General features: G+C 33.5%; 1 protein-coding gene across 1 annotated transcript; it reads left to right on the forward strand.

Annotated features, from left to right (window-relative positions):
• Positions 1-6803: 6803 nt before the first annotated feature.
• Positions 6804-8970, forward strand: LOC113352313 (universal stress protein PHOS34-like). The gene is made up of 4 exons (XM_026596148.1): positions 6804-6981; positions 7083-7177; positions 8633-8760; positions 8859-8970. Exons 1-4 carry the CDS (start codon positions 6804-6806, stop codon positions 8968-8970), a joined length of 513 nt encoding a protein of 170 aa, XP_026451933.1.
• The last annotated feature ends 6611 nt before the right edge of the window (positions 8971-15581 follow it).

Genomic DNA, 15581 nt, shown 5'->3' on the forward strand with positions numbered 1-15581 from the left:
ACACATTTTAGTAGAAGTGTGCCGTTATTAAAGTTTTATTAAGAAAAATACCTTTCAAAATGTGAGATATTGGGAATATGAGAGTGTATGTGGATCCATTACGGGTAAGGATTATATTCATATGTATGTTCAGGTACTCTAGCCTGTAAGTAAGCTGATCAAAACAAAATATCGGTTTTTATTTTCAGATATAAAGTCGTGGGCTGATGATGTGACTCAATAATTTTGTAGTAAAAAGGTTCGTTGAGACTTGTGAAAGCAAAAGAATTTAGACTTAAAAATTAAAGAAAACTTAACTCAAAATTTGATTTCAAGGTATGAGAAAATAACCAAGACACTGATCACTATTACACATGAATGAATGATGGTAAATAACCCAAAACTCTAATTATCTTTAAGTCCCTTATTTTCTTAACTCACAAATAATCAGGCAAATTCTCAAAAATTAATTGTATCCCCTAAGCATAGATTATCTAATCAAATCATAACCTATCTAATTGAATCACAACTAATGAAGAAAATTATGCAAACAATTAAAAACTCTGCAAAAGCAATGATTGAGCGAATTATAATTAAATATTAGAGAAAATATAATAGTTACCAAATTATTCATGTGGAAATAGCTTCCTCATTGCCCCTAGGATTGGGTTTAGCTCCTAATTATTACAAAGAAAACTAAATAGAAGAAATAAAAGAAAATTGTGAAACTGGCTACCGGCTCACCCCCCTCCACTTTGGTTGTGCTCTCTTACTCTCTATTTATACACACAAACCCATTAATCAAATATATTCTTCCATAACTCCAAAAACTTCTTCTTTTTAATTAAAAATATCTTCAAGAATTTTTCTTCTTCTTTGTATTCTCTAAATTTCTTTATTATACCCAAATCTTCTTTAATTCGCAGAATCAAATCCAAGAGAAAATCCTCTAAGATATCTTTCATGTTTAATAGAAGATAACTTCCTTTTTTTCAAAACTCCGGTAATTAATACTCATAGATTTCCTGTTTATAAGGAAGAAGATATTCTTGTCTTAAAAATTGTAAATCCTTTACTGTTGAAACCCAAATTTCTAGCCAATATTCTGTTTGAAAATGAAGAAGAAGGTGGTGCCCCTATCCAAAGTGCAGGTGCCTTTATTAATTTTCTCAGAGAGGTGCAAGCATCACTATTCGAGCAACTTTTTCCACACAAATGTATTTCTCCAAGAACACCTACACAAACATAAAAACACCATAATAAGTACAAAATCAAGCACTAACAATAGAGACACTGAGGACAAATTAGACACATAAATGCGTCTATCAAATACCCCCAAACTTATTATTTGCTAGTCCTCGAGCAAAACTAAAAAAATACATAAAACCGAGTTAATCTCGGGAGGGTTTACCAGAGGTGTGCCCACAAAACCATTACTCCAGACCCTAGCTATCTACGCAGAACCTTGGAAGGCACTAAAGAATCTCCTTGGTTGGTATACCTATTGACTATAGGAGGAAGAATCTCCTTGGTTGGTATACCTATTGACTACAGGAGGAAGTACCCTGATGCGAAATTCCAATTGTTATACACGAGTTTGCACTCAAGCATACTAAAATTCATATAAAGTGACAGAGCTCTACTCAGATAGTTTATGGACATCATAGCCGGAGTCAACCAATCACATGGAAAGATTAAGAAGATGGATAAAGAAAAAGATGGTTTAAAGTGAACGGTGTTTCCCATATCTGTCTGTAGGCCTATGCCAGGATGAACCTATCCTAATGAACTGAGATACCGGTCTGACTAATATCAACACAACTGGCATATACAAGGGGACCAGTGGTCGATAAACCTAACTCTAGGTCAACACAACTGGCATATACATGGGCACCAGTGGTCGACTTTATTGAATTTATTCCGGTTGGTCTGATGGTCTGGTCTTAATTTTTTTTTTTTTTGAAATCTCAATCACTCTATTTCACCCTAGCAATGGTAACAACTTGAATCGTGTGCCCCAGCAAATCACTTAAAAAATAAAAACAGAAGGATTAGGATTCAACGAGATATGGCGAAACTACCATGTTTTTTTTTAATTCTAATACCTGAGCTCTGTGCTTTTATGAATAGACTCTTTAGATGTTTCCATCTAATCAGATTGGTTCCTCAACTCCTACAACCAAGATGTTTCCATCCACTTAGATAGGTTAGTGCTATCCTTAATAGGCATAAATTTCTAGGCTCTGGAGTTTATTTATACTGCAACTAAAAATTTTCTCCCATACCCCCAAACTTAAATCTAACATTGTCCTCAATGTTCTAAAGATAAAATTAAAAGCATGAACAAGGAGAAACTGTTACCACTTGAAGCAAAAGAGTCAAGGAAAGATATTAGCGTGTTGCATGAGCATGGGTTACCTCCCAAGAAGTGCTAAGTTTAAAGTCTTCAGCCAGACATTGGAAGAATTAGTCACCTCGTAGAACCATATAGCAGTAGCCGAAATAATTGTGGGTCATCTGAATCAAAAAGTGTTACCCACAAGAAGAGGAAACTGCAACAGACGAAGAAGATACAGAATATACCCTTGCTTAAGACAACTACATCTAGTTGTGGTTCAGGTTCAAGCTCTATAAAAGGGTCTAAATAAAAAGCTTTCATCGATTGGATTTACTCAAAGCTAAGATCCGGTTCAGGCATTAGAGTATGGAAAAACTCAACTAAGAACTTAGAAGCACATAACAACAACCTGAATAATTGGGGATCCTCTAAGTCAATTAGATTTGACTCACAAAGTTGACCATAATAATGGTCCTTCTTAAGAAAATGTGTCGACCCTAATATCCTAAAGTAATTAATTTTAGTCTCAAAACTTAAATACCGACACATCTGAAAATCATATGTTCCCACAATTAGAAGAAAAGTTTTTGGTGGGAAAACAAAGTCAATCTTGGTATCATAGCCTGGGTTAACCACATCAACCAGAGGATGTGTTTCTAACAACTGAGCTTCTTTCTAGACATCATTAGGTTCGGTAAAACATGTATGAAGATAATCTTGTAAGATGGTTGAGGCATATATGTCAAGTCCTACACGAGGTAACTTTCTAAGAGTTAAAGAACACGGAGAATGATAATCACCCCCAAACTTAGAGTTTTCTGTGTCTCTAGAAAGACTAGTCACAACTTCCCTAATTTCTAGGTCATCAGATTCTTGGAAATGGTCAATTGATTCTTCTAAGTCAGGTTCATCCTCACTCATCTCTACGAGTTCATCTTCTTCGTCTAAGACTATTGTTTCTAAATCGCTAGACTCTAAAACATTATTCTCAGAATAAACTCGTTCCTCTAAATCATTATCATCTTTGTAAACGGGAAATACTACATCGTCTAAAACGAGGGTATCTCTAGTCAAATCCTTGTCCTTTTGAATAGGTGAATAATTATTAAAATTATTTGGATTTTAACTAGAAATAATATTATCATTGTAAAGCTCAATTGGAGTAACCATTTCCTGATCACTATTCCTACATAAGTATGATTCTCCATCAACACTATCCTCATCATAATAACATGAAAGAGATTGAACCTCATCTAAAATAGTGTCTCCAATTCTATCCTTGTCATCTTGATTAGGTGAATAAAAACTATCCTTATTTTCGAGGGTGGTATTGGGAAAACTACACTAGAAATTAAGACTATCCTGAGCAAGTTTTTCCACAATCATATTTGTACTCTCAGTAAATTGCTTGAGGGTCTCTTCTAGAGATATCTTAGTTGACCGCTCTACTGACTCTTCTGGGAGAAGAATATTATAAGTCTCTTTCATAAATAACTTCTGTATTGACTCATTGAAACTATTGAGAGATTCTTTTAGACAAATAGAAGGATTGTTTTGCTCGTATGACCTGTGGGTATATGGATAGTAATTGGGCTCACAATGGTATGGACCATAACCTTCAAAAGTTTCGCGTTCCCAATCACTATTCACACTATGGTCATAAAAAGGATAATGTCCAAGCTGCTCAGTCGGATACTCATTGTATTGGCTATTATAATACCAGTTCGACATCCTAATCGCAAGGTAATTCTAAACAAACACAAAGAAGGCTGACTCGACCACAACAAGCCTATTTTATCTAGCAAACAAAAAGCATGATGGCTCCACTTAGATTGTTTCTAGACCAGCTTCTAATCCTTCAAAAGGGAATTCGTTACAATTTAAGAAAACCCCTCTGGAATCAATCCGAGTCAAAGTAAGTTGAATAGAGGTGAGGGAAGATGCGTGGAGCTTTGATACCCAAGGCATCACCGTATTACAAGGCGGCGCAGTCACGCATTCAACTCACAGAAACCATCATGAACTTCGAAGTATGCTTAAAAGAGTAACCAATATTTTTCGAATGACTTTCCTATTAAGCTCGTTACCCTATCGGTCTCGTTCTAGTCAGTATTTTAATCTTAGGTTCGTGTAGGTATCGTTTTCCTAAGGAGGGAAAGAAGAGAACGGTGATGAAATACGAACCCTTATCTTGTATGGCCAGTTCTTGCCCTTTACTAGGAAATTAAAGAAGCCGTATTCAGTTCCTCGACATATATGCAAACGAAGGAATACAGTAACTCGCTAGAAGGGGATTTGCGAGTGTTTCAACAAACTTACCTCCCGTTCCAGACGGGGGATGAACCGTTGTAGTCGACTCGGGCCACGACTCTTATGTCCTAGTTTAGGTAGAATTCCTTTTATTATCTTTTTAGTCGGTCATGCTAGCTTATATAAAGGCTAAGCCTTCTTGTTTGGAGAACACAATCTTTTATTATCAATATTATTATTATTAATTTGATTATCAACTTTAATCTCTTAAATCTTGATCCTTGAATCAGATTTAACTAAGTTTCTGATGAAACTTAAATCTATCCCTGTTACCCTTAATCTGTGCTACACTATATATAAAACTTAAACGACAACAATTTTGAAGCTAATAATTTATGAATATGTTCCTCTTATAAAGGTATAAATACCTACTAAAAGTGCTCTGCATATCTACTAAAAATGAACACGTACCGAAATCCAAATCTCATTGTCTGTGTGCAGATCTTAATTTTAACGGTTAATTTTCAATGTATCGGGTAGTAGTGTTATGTCACGGAATGTACACATTTTAGTAGAAGTGTGCCGTTATTAAAGTCTTATTAAGAAAAATACCTTTCGAAATGTGAGATATTGGGAATATGAGAGTGTATGTGGATCCATTACGGGTAAGGCTTATATTCATATGTATGTTCAGGTACTCTAGCCTGTAAGTAAGATGATCAAAAACAAAATATCGGTTTTTATTTTCAGATATAAAGTCGTGGGTTGATGATGTGACTCAATAATGTTGTAGTAAAAAGGTTCGTTGAGACTTGTGAAAGCAAAAGAATTTAGACTTAAAAATTAAAGAAAACTTAACTCAAAATTTGATTTCAAGATATGAGAAAATAACCAAGACACTGATTCCACTATTACACATGAATGAATGATGGTAAATAACCCAAAACTCTAATTATCTTTAAGTCCCTTATTTTCTTAACTCACAAATAATCAGGCAAATTCTCAAAAATTAACTGCATCCCCTAAGCATAGATTATCTAATCAAAGCATAACCTATCTAATTGAATCACTACTAATGAAGAAAATTATGCAAACAATTAAAAACTCTGCAAAAGCAGTGATTGAGCGAATTATAATTAAATATTAGAGAAAATATAATAGTTACCAAATTATTCATGCGTAAATAGCTTCCTCATTGCCCCAAGGATTGGGTTTAGCTCCTCATTATTACAAAGAAAACTAAATAGAAGAAATAAAAGAAAATTGTGAAACTGGCTACCGGCTCACCCCCTCCACTTTGGTTGTGCTCTCTTGCTCTCTATTTATACACACAAACCCATTAATCAAATATATTCTTCCATAACTCCAAAATCTTCTTCTTTTTAATTAAAAATATCTTCAAGAATTTTTCTTCTTCTTTATATTCTCTAAATTTCTTTATGATACCCAAATCTTTTTTAATTCGCAGAATCAAATCCAAGAGAAAATCCTCTAAGATATCTTTCATGTTTAATAGAAGATAACTTCCTTTTTTTCAAAACTCTGGTAATTTATACTCATAGATTTCCTGTTTATAAGGAAGAAGATATTCTTGTCTTAAAAATTGTAAATCATTTACTGTTGAAACCCAAATTTCTCGCCAATATTCTGTTTGAAAATGAAGAAGAAGGTGGTGCCCCTATCCAAAGTGCAGGTGCCTTTATTAATTTTCTCAGAGAAGTGCAAGCATCACTAATCGAGCAACTTTTTCCACACAAGTGTATTTCTCCAAGAACACTTACACAAACATAAAAACACCATAATAAGTACAAAATCAAGCACTAACAATAGAGACACTGAGGACAAATTAGACACATAAATGTGTCTATCAGCTGATAACAAAGTGTAACACGCGACGTGCAGTACACCTTCTAAGTTCTAACAAAGGTAAATGTGGAAATGTGGCGACATCCAACGCACTCTACTTAATTATTTAATGTTGGCCTCCAACTATTTGATTCATGAACAATAATAGTCGTCGTGCCTGCCATGCTTAAACTTTAAAATTCAACGGTGAAGGGAAAAACAATAGTATGCTAAATTGACAAATTCTATATGTTTATATATATAAAGTTTCCGACTGTAAAAAGAAGAGCATTGAATTTGCCAACATCTATATATGTCAATGTACGTATGATCGTACACCCACAATTTAAGACCCTGTTCTATTACAGTGAGAAAAAAAGAGATTTGATCAATGGCAATTGCAACAGCAGAAAAATTAATAGTAGTCGGAATCGATGAAAGTGACCAAAGTACACTTGAATGGACTCTTGATCATTTTTTCGTACCTCTTGGTTCGAATTCTGTTTTTAAACTCGTGGTTGTTCATGCTAAACCTTCTCCATCTTCTGTTGTTGGCTTGTCTGGACCTGGTAATTTGAATCATTTTGATTTTCACTTTTCTTCAAGTTTTTGAAGTTTATATATAGAGACAGTTTGTTATCATTTTTGAATATTTTTTTGGCTGATTTAGGGGCTGCCGATGTTGTGGCAATTGTTGATGTTGATCTAAGAAAGACTTCAAAGAGAGCTTTGGAAAAGGCTAAAGACATTTGTATTGCAAAATCTGTAAGTCCATCACATACGTTATAACGATAATTTGTTTAGAGATTCTGATGATCTGAATTAGTTAAGAATGACAAGTACATCTGATTCTTAAGGTGTAAATGTGCCAAGGTACGTAGACGTAGCCGTGCTGACCATCCACTGGTTTCCTCTGATATTGCATTCCACTAATTAATCTTTTTCTCGTAAAATTAATGGCACTTTTTTTTATCCACATATTGTAAAATCAGGATTGATTACAGGACTGATCAGGGGATTTCCAGCAATTACACGAAACAAGCAACAAATACCAATACAATCACAATACCTAGAAACACATTTACAAATCATAATCTCAATCAAAATCTTACTCATTACATACAATTTTCTCAGTAGTAGAACAAGTTTAAACGGCATAGTTTGGATTCTAATTAACCCATCCAAAGCATATAACACCCCTACAAACACTAGAGATGTTAGGATCCAACCATTTCTCAAGGTTATTTTTAAAAACAAAGTAAAACACATGACATAGGTATAGAAAAATCCAAATATCCACAAATTTAGCAAGGGATTTTTCAAAATAACAATAACAAAGATAACCTAAATCGGTCGTCGTCGGAAGAAATCGGTATAAGCTGATTTGGATCTTCATCGGAATCAGTCTGGAAATGTTTGTTGTCGGTGTCTTTTGTATCTCTGGTTTAGTTTTCGGTGTCTTAGAACATGTTATTGTTGCTGGTGACTTTTAAAAACCTGTTGTTGAAACCTAAATCTTGAAAAACTAGCTGAAACAGAAATATATTCAAAGAAAACAGGATCGGCAAACTACCCTAGAACATGAATATCTCCTAAATCTAAAGCATGAAAAGTAATTCCGATCATCACCAACGTTAGGAAATGCAAATCCGCTTTGAATCGGTGGAGATGATGTTGCTGCTGCTTCAAGTTCTTTAGAAATCAGGACTAAAGATGAACATATGTTATGATTTCTTCTCATAAATTGATCACAAACCATACACGCGGGAACATCCATAGATCTTGAAAACAAACCCATAAAATCTCAAGAACAACGATAAAATAAAACTTAATCTAAAGGAAAACTAGATAAAAAAAAAACATGTAATAGATCAAGAGATAATAGAGCTTGCGTTGCTAGTTCATCTGCTCAGATTATCCCTTAACGAGCCGATCTGAGCAGAGGGGATTCAGGCAAAGAGGTTTTCGTTTCAAAGTTTTGGAAAGTTTTCGTTTTAATGTCTTTATAAATTAATGCCACTTGATCAAAAGGAAAATCACATGATTTTTTTTCTGGGATTTTTCTCGGTGAATGTAACATTTTTCTTACAGAGAGTGAGCCACAGATAACTTTCAAACGGAAACGTTGTACAGTTATATTTGTTGTGATCCTTTTCTAAAGGAATGGAATATACTTCTAATTATATGTGAAATTATTTTACGGCATATATATATACCCAGGTAAAAATTGATGATGTGATTTTCGAAGTGATGGAAGGGGATCCAAGGAAAGTGATGTGCGAGGCCGTAGAAAGACACCGTGCAACCATATTGGTTGTTGGCAGCCACGGTTATGGAGCAGTAAAAAGGTATACCGTAGCTGCCCCAACATGATCATATGGTATGTTTGATGCATACTTTTGAAAGAGTAGTTTAAAATTCTAGGGTTATTTTTTCTCGTTTGCAGGGCTCTTTTGGGGAGTGTAAGTGACTATTGCGCCCACCATGCTCATTGCAACGTGATGATCGTGAAGAAACCCAAGATAACAAACTCACTATGGAACATTTTTTCACTTTGAATACCAACTTTTACATAAGAGGAATATGTAGAAATGGAAAAACAAGAGCTTTATTCAAGGTAAAAATGAAAATAATGTTTTGTTTTCTTAAAATTTGTGCAGAATCTGAAAATATTTGTGGAACAGACGAAGTATTTGCTTTTTGTTTACACGCAAAGTTTGGCACGCGATGTCTATTTGTGTTATGTTGTGAGTTTTGGGTCATGACGAGTACATTTCAAGTCAAAGTCAGTTTACTGGGAAAGGTATATTGATACCCTTCCAGTAAACTGGTACCTATAAAAAGTGTGTATATAATTTTACTAGTCGATTGAACGGTCAACTGAGGCGCTTTGGAACAATAACCCCATTTAGTTTCCCGACTAATTTTGAGCCTATGACTTCTGCTTGGTGCTTATCACTAGAATGAAAAAATATGGCCATTTTGAAATAATTAATTAGTGTTAATCATAGAAAAAAAATTATGTTAGATGTGAAATTTACTAGTGTGGACTCATCCTCAAATTATGAAAATTTTGATTCTTTATTATTTGGAAAAATTCAAAATTTTGGATTCAAGAACAACAGCGGATACAACACATATACGTGACCGATTGTTGTTGATGTTCTTGATCCATGAAGAACATCAATCCGGAATCGCCATATTTCTTCATATTTGTGGTCGGTTGTTCTTGATGTTTTTGATCCATGAAGAACAACAACCAAGAATCCACATATGTCTTTCATTTTTATGGATGATTAGTCTTGATCGATGTTCTTGATCCATGAAGAACATCAACCTAGAATCGGCGTTTGTTCTTCATTTTTATGACTGATTTTTCTTGATGTTCTTTATCCATGATGAACATCAACCTAGAATTAGCATATGTTCTTCAGTTTTATGGCGATTGATATCGGTTGATACAATCCTCCACAAGTGTCGATTGTAAAAAAGCTCAAGCAAAATATTATTGTTTTATACATAAAAATACGTCCATAACCGGTGGATATAATTCCCTTCGTGTACTGAAGAAAACTGAAATTCAAGAGATTTTCCTATAAATGTTTTTCCCGGAATCGGTTTAATAAAAGCCCTTATCAACCATTTGTAAATATGGGTAATTGTTCGACTTTTATGCTCAAAATTTATTCGTTCTATGTAAGAATAACCTCATTCTTTTTGTGTTAAACTTGTCTCTACATTCTCTATAATATTCAGATAAAAACTTCTGGGTTTGGGTACAAGTTATGATTGTTCTTAGATCCAAGGATTCCATATTTTCATACCATATTTTTAAATAAAGAAAAATTGGGCACTTCCTTTAACCAAAGTCGGTTTATATGAAGGTCCACATCGACCGATTCTGGATATGATGTTCTTCAACCAAAAAGAACATCAATATACATCGATCGACGCAGTCATGAACATCGACCGGTTATTGCAGATGTCGGTCAATTTTGACAAAAACATCGACTGGTTGTGGTTAAACACAGAAAATCTAAATTCTTTATAGTTCTCAATTTTGAATCGATAAACTAGTCACAAGTATAATTTAGACTAATGGGTTGCAATCGACGATGTTTAGTTTGAAATGAAATTTGAAAAAGGAATAATGAAATTTACTTTAAATCGATTGATGTAGTTATGATCGATTGATGTAGTTAGGTTTTAATTTTAGTGTTGTGGAATTCAAAAAATTACCCCTATAGTCTATTTGCAAAAATATAAATAATATGTGGGATTTATACCCTATATAAAATCCATAGACTCAAAATTATCTATTTTATATCGTTTCCTAAAGCGCCCTTAAGTTCGGTCAATTCAAACTGTTAGCAAACATTACAATCAAATTGGGTTCGATCGTTGTATTGGTGAATTTGGATCAGTTTGACTGATATCATCCATCGAAGCTTGACATATGCTCTTCAAAAAATTGAAAGAGAATCGCCCTTGGTCATCCTTTTAATAACTTTCTTTAAAATTGTTGAGGGTGTAAATATCTTTAGCTTCAAATTTTATATCTGCCATCTATATTTTTTTAGTCAGACTTAAAGCTAAAGTAGTTATTTTTTATGCTTCACCTCCACTATATCATGACTTCCTCTGACTCCTATGCATTTTCCTGCAAATAACAAATCAATTATGGCAATGTTGTTACAGTTTACTCTTTAAACATAATTTTTCCCTATGAGTAAACATAAGTCTATTGATAATATTTGTATCCTCTCCATCGAAACTGATGACGGTATTCCTTTGGTTGTGCATGACATTGTTGTAGGAGCAAAGATGTTGTTTGATACTTTTAACTATGTTTTTATCATTTGGAAAAGTTACGATGAAAATACTATCAAATATTGCTTTCTAGATTAACCAACAGGTAGTAACATAAATATAATTGGAAACCCTATTTTAGTATTGTGCTTATTGTTGAACTAGTAATTGAACCATTCATGGAAGTTTATAGAAGCACCAAAGAAATTTATGTTAGTTTCAAGAAGTTGTCATACATATATTGCAAAGGAGTAATTCATGAAAATATGGTCAGGTTTTCTTTTCAGCAAGAACTAAAACTTTTGCATATAAGATCAACGTAACGTAGGGAATTATAATTTTTAGCATCAATATGTATAATTAATCCATCATTTCCAAAGGAAAAAATGGATGTTTGGTATGGTATCCATTTTCCATATTTTTCCCCAATCAACCACTAGAGCGTCGATTCTGTAGTTATCCTTCCATTCTGTTTTATATAGGGATTTCACAGTGAAATTCCCGTTTTCTGTCAGACTTCGTATCATTTCATGTTATAAAGAGCACTCATGATAACAGTACAATCATTCTGATTGAACCAATCTACATTCTCCTGTGTCATATAACAGATGTTTGACCAAGACAAGATCATGAGACAATTAATTTTCTTTTAAAAAATGATAAAGTTGTTGATTTTATCTATTTGTCCTCCTAGATATTTATTTTATTTAGATTATCAATTTTAAATGTAATTTTTCTTATGTATTAATTATACCTTCTGAAACCCCCTTCTAAATTCAAGAATCATTTCATTTTGGACTGATACTCTTCCCAGAACATGATATCCTTAATGTACTTGGCTCTCATTACAAAAAATGATAGAGAATCTTGAATAAGACTCTAACCGTTTGTAGTTACCATAAATATGTTAAGAAATTCCATGTTCATGAATCATAATCCTCCTAAGATTTTTAGTTTACAAATTGCATCGTAAAGCCTTGAAATAAATACCTTTTGAATTATATATATATATATATATTAGAGCATTGCTCGATCGAACCTACGAATTTTTCTATCTCAAGCTTATTGTCAATGTTAGGTGATCAAAACTATATCTTTATTTCTCGTCTACTAGGTCAATTTTCAGATAGGTTGGAATTTTAGTTGAATATCAAAGACCACTCTTGAATACTGAAGATCTACAAAGACATTTTGGAGAACTTCTGTATCAGGTATGTGAAAACTGAATCATTATATTTTACTCATTATACCATCATTTTGTCTATTGATACTATGGGGTATGACTTATAGTAGAAAAACAAAGAAGATATTTTGAGTCAAGCTTGTCTTGTGAAAAATCTCGAAATCTGATTTAACGATTGGATGTTCAAAGGTCCTGAACAATATTAGTTCTAGAAGTTAATTTTTGGATTAATTGAAAATTTCCCATGTAAATGAAAATATCACTTGGGAATGTTTCAATCATTAAAAGAGAGATATATGAACTTACTGAATTTGTACTTAAAGTATGTTGGAAAACTTAGTTTGCAAACCACAGATATATGAGATTTAGAAATACAGGAAGGTTGGTGTTAGAGCACTTCTATGTTGAACTCGCAAGCGTTGCTATTTCAATATTGTTTTCCAAGTTTAGTTGTCAAAACTATAAGTCTTGATTTCTAGTCTACTTATAGCTATGTCTCGGATTATGATAGAATGTGTAGTTGAGCTTTAGACTTCACGACGTTCATCGATTGAAGACGAAAATCTACTAAGGGGAGCTTGTAGGAACTTCATCAACGAAAGGTATGTGGGGACTTGAACTCATCTATCACTCATAAGTCTATTATATTCTATCTCCTATTGAGGCTAAATCGTATAGCTATATAGATTTATATTATACACATTTGATATTTCGAGTTGAGTTTAGCTCGCTTATATCTTCTCGAAATATGTGACTGTTCAACATTATTATTGACGAAAGTCAAAAGATGATCATGTGAAATCGCCTTGTAACATTTTACATGATTTGTGTGAGACAGTCATTTGATGTAGACTCAGAATGTTCCGCATTGATCATTAGATAACTTGAAAATTTCTTATAAGCTAATAGTTTGTGTGAGACATCTATTGTCGTATTCTAAGAATGTTTCAACTATTGAAACGGGAGTTTAGAACAATTAATCATTTCCTGGATATAACACATTATGCATACCCGTATACAAACTGTTGTAAGAATGATTCAGGTCCGGGAACCAAGTATGCACACCCTATGCGAACGGTTTTAACTGTGAAAGTTCGGGAACTAAGTTTGCGTACCTGTTTGCAAATTGTTTCACCTGAATTCGGCTTGGAACGAAGGTATGCGTACCCGGTTGTGAATTGTCGGAAAAGATCAAGTCTGAAACTTAAGTTTGTGTACCCGTTTGCAAACTTATGAGGTTAAGTTCTAAAATTGGTTATGATTTCATACTCATTAACAAATATATTTATAAATTAAGGAATGCAATATTTACAAACCGTGGCTAAAATGTTCATGAATTCTTTTGAGTCAATCTGATTTTGCTTCAATTATGTCTTGTATACTTTTATAATAATATAAACAATTGAACAACTCTATAAGTAACAAAATTAGAGTCATTTGATTATCAATTGATCTAGAAGTATTAAGATGAACACGGTTAATACAAAAGTGTTCATATGGCTAACTTCGGTTAACTGTTATTGAGCCAACTCAATATACACATTTAGGTACGGTTACCCATATCTAAATGAAGGTATATTTCATTTGTGTGTAACAAGATAAGACCATATAATGGTGGAAACTTAGTTTGAATTTTAAATCAGGTTTTCATCTAACGGTGAATATTGATTGCTTCGTCTCAAAGTTATCAAACCCTTATTTGAAGACTATATAAGGGAAAAATATAGCAACTGGGAAACCTAATCCCCACACCTGCTGTGTGATACTAGTTGCGATTAGAGTCGTTTATCCTTTAACCTAGGTTTTCCCTAAAACCATTATAGGTTAACGACTTAAAGACTTAATTGGGATTCTGAAGCCAGACCCAACTATTTTCTCTATAGTTGTGTGTTCTGAAAATACTTGTTTTATCGTATTGAGTACTATATTCTCTAATATTTTCTCGAGATTTATCTCCAATAGGTAAGATATAAACAGTAATCACAAAGATACTTGTCTCATTCTTTATGATTCCACAATAACTTGTTCTACTACCATATTATTATGAGGTGATTGATATTTCTAGGCTGTTCTTCGGGAATATAAGACCGGATTATCAATTGTGTTAGAGCACTGCTCGGTCGAACTCGCAAGCTCTGCTATCTAAAGCTTGTTTGTCAAGTTTAGTTGTCAAAACTAAAATTCTTGATTTCTAGTCTACTTATAGCTAAGTCTCGGATTAGGATAGAGAGTGTAGTTAAGCATTATACTTTACGACGTTAATCGATTGAAGATGAAAAACTACTAAGGGGAGCTTGTGGAACTTCATCAACAAAAGGTATGTGGAGACTTGCATTCATCTATCACTGAAAAGTCTATCTACTCTATCTCTTATTTGAGACAAAAATCGTATAGCTATACAGACTTCGATTATACACATTTGATATTTCAAGCTGAGTTTAACTCGCTTACATATTTCTAGGAATATGTGTTGGTAAGCTTTTGCTTTAACCAAGTTCATCTTATATTCTTGACGAAATTCAAAAGATGATCATGTGAAAATCTCTTTGTAACATCTTACATGATTTGTGTAAGACGGTCATTTGATGTAGACTTGGAATGTTTCATATTGATCATTCAATCACTTGAAAATTGCTTTGAAGCTAATAGTTTTTGTGAGACATTTATTCCTGTCTTCCTAGAATGTTTCAATGATTGAAATGGGAGTTTAGAACGATTAACCATGATTGGATATAAACACGGTATGCGTACTCGCGTATGTGTAGTCAAAGACTGGCAATCTAGTATGCATACCCGTATACGTACTGGTTAGTCAGGTGAAGTCCGGGAGCTATACTATGCATACCTGTTTGCGTACTTGCGAAGTCAATTGAAGTCCTGGAACTTTAGTGTGCATACCCGTACGTGCACTATATTCAACTAAGTTCGGATGTGAACGAAAGTATGCATACACGTTTGCATACTGGCAAACACAGTACAAGTCCGGCTACTTAGGTATGCGTACCCGTTTGCATACTTGAGTAGGTTATTTTCTAAAATTCGTTTGTTCATGAACTAATGCATTTATATATTAAGGAATGCAATCTTTTGCAAACCGTGGATATAATGTTCATGAATTGATTCGAGTGAATCAAAATCGATTTTTCTTTAATTGTGTCTTGTATACTTCTATGAGAA

Source organism: Papaver somniferum, chromosome 2 (assembly GCF_003573695.1).
Source record: "Papaver somniferum cultivar HN1 chromosome 2, ASM357369v1, whole genome shotgun sequence".
Lineage (NCBI taxonomy): Eukaryota > Viridiplantae > Streptophyta > Magnoliopsida > Ranunculales > Papaveraceae > Papaver > Papaver somniferum.

Coding starts and splice junctions, on each gene's coding strand:
- LOC113352313 (XM_026596148.1), top strand. CDS start 6,804: ATGGCAATTGCAACAGCAGAAAAATTAATAGTAGTCGGAATCGATGAA. Junction 6,982..7,082: donor TGTTGGCTTGTCTGGACCTG/GTAATTTGAATC, acceptor TGGCTGATTTAG/GGGCTGCCGATGTTGTGGCA. Junction 7,178..8,632: donor ACATTTGTATTGCAAAATCT/GTAAGTCCATCA, acceptor ATATATACCCAG/GTAAAAATTGATGATGTGAT.